A 2,919-nucleotide genomic window follows, 5' to 3' on the forward strand; every position below is an offset into this window, starting at 1 on the left:
GTCTTTTTTAAAAGGACCGAAAGGAGCGTTGTCACAGAAAATCCACAAAAATGTCTCTTTCTTGTGGGCATGATCTCAGGACCTAATCTGAGGATCAAAGCAAGCTTTGTGATTCCTGGCAGAAGACAAACAGCAACCTCATGAAACCAGTGCCTAAAACAAGCTTTAGGGAAGTATTTTCAGATATGCACTGGAAGGAAAGGATGGATAGCTATTAAAGTACCCGTTGTGCTTACCTGTTATGTGTTCTGATATATTAAATAATGCAGATTTCTAGGCCCTTTCCTAACCATTGTGTGTCTGTAGGACAACACGGAATAATATCTCTTGACTGATGCATAGCCAAGGGTCTGTGAGGATGTTGAATTTCTGTTTCTGCTGGAAGTGTTCATACTTACCTGTCTTTGCTCTCTACTCTGCAGCTGTGGCTGACGTTTGCTCCTGTGGCTGATAAGACAGCTTCCTACTTCCATATGTCCCTGAAGATGGTCAACTGGCTCTCAATAGTGTACCTCGTCATCTCAATCCCATTTGGTCTGGTGGCAACATGGGTTCTTGACAGCGTGGGGCTCAGATGTGCTGTGAGTTGAACTATTCTGTTTCCCTGAGGGCACAAAGCACTGACATGCATACTGTGAGTGGGAGTCTTGCCAAATGCTGCAGAGGATGAGCATGTTGAAAGCTCTGTCCTAGTTCAGTAATAGTTGTCACATCACCTCTGAGGTGGTGAGCAGTAGGAAGAGCCAGAATAATGTTGCATCCCTACTTGCCTATGAGCAGGTGTGTGAGCTGAGTCTGTGAAGAGCATGCTGTAATTGGGTAGGGTTTGCTATGGAAAAATGTTAGCACAGCTATTTTGTTTGCCTACCTAGTTTAAGGAGCAGCAGGCCAGGGTCCAAGCAAGGGACCCTTGTGTGCTCAGAGCCTGGTCTGTGCTAGGCCAGCTTGGATTATCTCCACAGTCTTACCAGAAACAACTGTTGTAGAATAAGTGCTAGCATGCTAGTGGTATAGAAGAGCATTTGCAGGATCAATATGCTGGATGAAGCATTGCCATGATCTTCGGATTGTTAGAGTAAAATATGGGTGATTGCACAAACTTGCAGACAGAGTGTAATTAGTGAACTTTGGATTTCTCATGAATTCTATGACAGCATTTGCTGTCTTGCTAGGTGGCATTGTAGTTCTCACGTAGGGCCAGGACAGCCACCTTGCTCCCTAAGGGAGACAGGTAACTCACTGTTGGATCAGGAGCATCTTTCAGTGTCTTAAAGGGGTAAGGTGGTCTGCAGGCCACTTTCCATGCAGCACTAACTCCCAGTGTCTCCTGTAGTGCATCTGAGATTCTGCTGATGCTACTCTGTTACATTAAGTTCTACCTTTCAGGCTATTTCTGCTTGCTGCAGGTGATCCTGAGTGCGTGGCTGAACATGATGGGTAGCATCATCCGGATGTTTAGTGTCCTGAAGTTCCTGAGCTTGGGTTCCCAGAGCTTCTGGTACCTGTTTATTGGGCAATGCCTCTGTGCACTGGCACAGCCCCTTATCATCTTTTCACCGACAAAACTGGCAGCACTGTGGTTCCCAGACCACCAAAGAGCGACAGCAAATATGATTGCATCAATGTGTAAGTGATAGCTGCAAAGTAATACTGCAGAATTTGTTTGCCCTCCAGAGGCAGCAGGTGGAGTAAAACCTCTATACTACAGCCATTTGCCCTTGCAAATACAGCTCTGTCTGAGTCTCATAGGCATACGGAATAAACCCCATGCCTCCAGGACCCTGCAAGACAGTCAGGCATTTCCATACCGGGGAGCAAGAAGGGGGCCTTAGCCATTCCATATGCAAAGTTCAAAGTAAGCCACCCAGGCTCCCTACCTGCTTCCCCTCTTCTTCCAAGCCATGATGACTTGATCTTCTTAGCCTTAAAAGTTACAGAAGTTGGGGGCAGACCTCAGTGCTGCTAAATCTGAAGTCTGTAGTGGTCTTAATTCTGCAGCTCTTTAGGAAGGTGTCCAAATTGCATATGATAACAGTGGTCACAGTTGCCAAATTCTGTAACTGGATAGAGGTGGGGCTGCTGCAGCAGTTGTGTTCACCAATTCATCCAGTAGCAAGGCTGAACACATGTTCACAGTTGTTATGCATGCTCACACAGATAAAATATATTCAGCTGGCCACACAAACATGTTGAAGATGCTAAATGCAGCACCAGACCTGCTCACACAGAAATGACATCTGCCTTGCAGAGTGCATGGAAACTGGGAAGCTGGAGGCAGCAGCTACACTTGCTGTAATCTCATTCATCTCACGGCTTTTTGGGCCCTGCTAGAGACAGGATACTGCACTTGACAGACCTGTTTCCTCCCTCCATGTGACATTAATGACAAGGGCTTCCAGTAATAACGTCTGGTTACACCCACGACTGTCTGTTGTACAAAATAACAATTTCAAGAAACTTTAAATATTGCCTAGAAGGAGCATCTGCCAAAGCCCCAGTCATTTACTCCAGTGGTTAATTACTTCACTGGCAAATGTCTGCAGGTTACCTCTCACGTCCTTATCCCCCAGCTATTTAGTCTGTTGAACCTGTTTATTAGGTAGTTATGGACAGAGTCATCTCTCCTTTAGAAAGACTGCTCCAACACAGTGACCTTACAGGCACATTTTCCTTTGCCTCTTCACATTTGTGTCCATGTCTGCCTGTTGCTCACATTAGCTTTATTCTCCTCTTGCTCCAGTTTATCAGTACACATTTGCTTTGTTAAAGCCAGAGCAGCACTTATCATGTGCAGTACTGTCAGTGTCAGTGCTGCACACAGAACTGGCCCTGCAGCCCCCTGTTAGTATCCCCACAGCTCCTGTTAGTGCCTCCGAGCAGGCTTCCCTGTGCTTATGGGCAGGCAGAAAGGGATCCAGG

The 2,919-nt window shown here is 46.2% G+C and overlaps 1 protein-coding gene across 1 annotated transcript in view; it reads left to right on the plus strand.

The window, feature by feature from the left end:
- Positions 1-342: 342 nt before the first annotated feature.
- Positions 343-2,919, plus strand: part of MFSD7 (major facilitator superfamily domain containing 7) — a gene marked incomplete at its 5' end in the record, with an annotated part of 13,432 nt that continues 10,855 nt past the window's right edge. The window contains 3 exon segments of the mRNA XM_009874809.1: positions 343-402; positions 405-581; positions 1,407-1,626. Of these exon segments, the coding sequence (XP_009873111.1) occupies positions 343-402; positions 405-581; positions 1,407-1,626 (457 nt within the window).

Source organism: Apaloderma vittatum, unplaced genomic scaffold (genome assembly GCF_000703405.1).
Source record: "Apaloderma vittatum isolate BGI_N311 unplaced genomic scaffold, ASM70340v1 scaffold17930, whole genome shotgun sequence".
In the NCBI taxonomy this organism is placed as follows: domain Eukaryota; kingdom Metazoa; phylum Chordata; class Aves; order Trogoniformes; family Trogonidae; genus Apaloderma; species Apaloderma vittatum.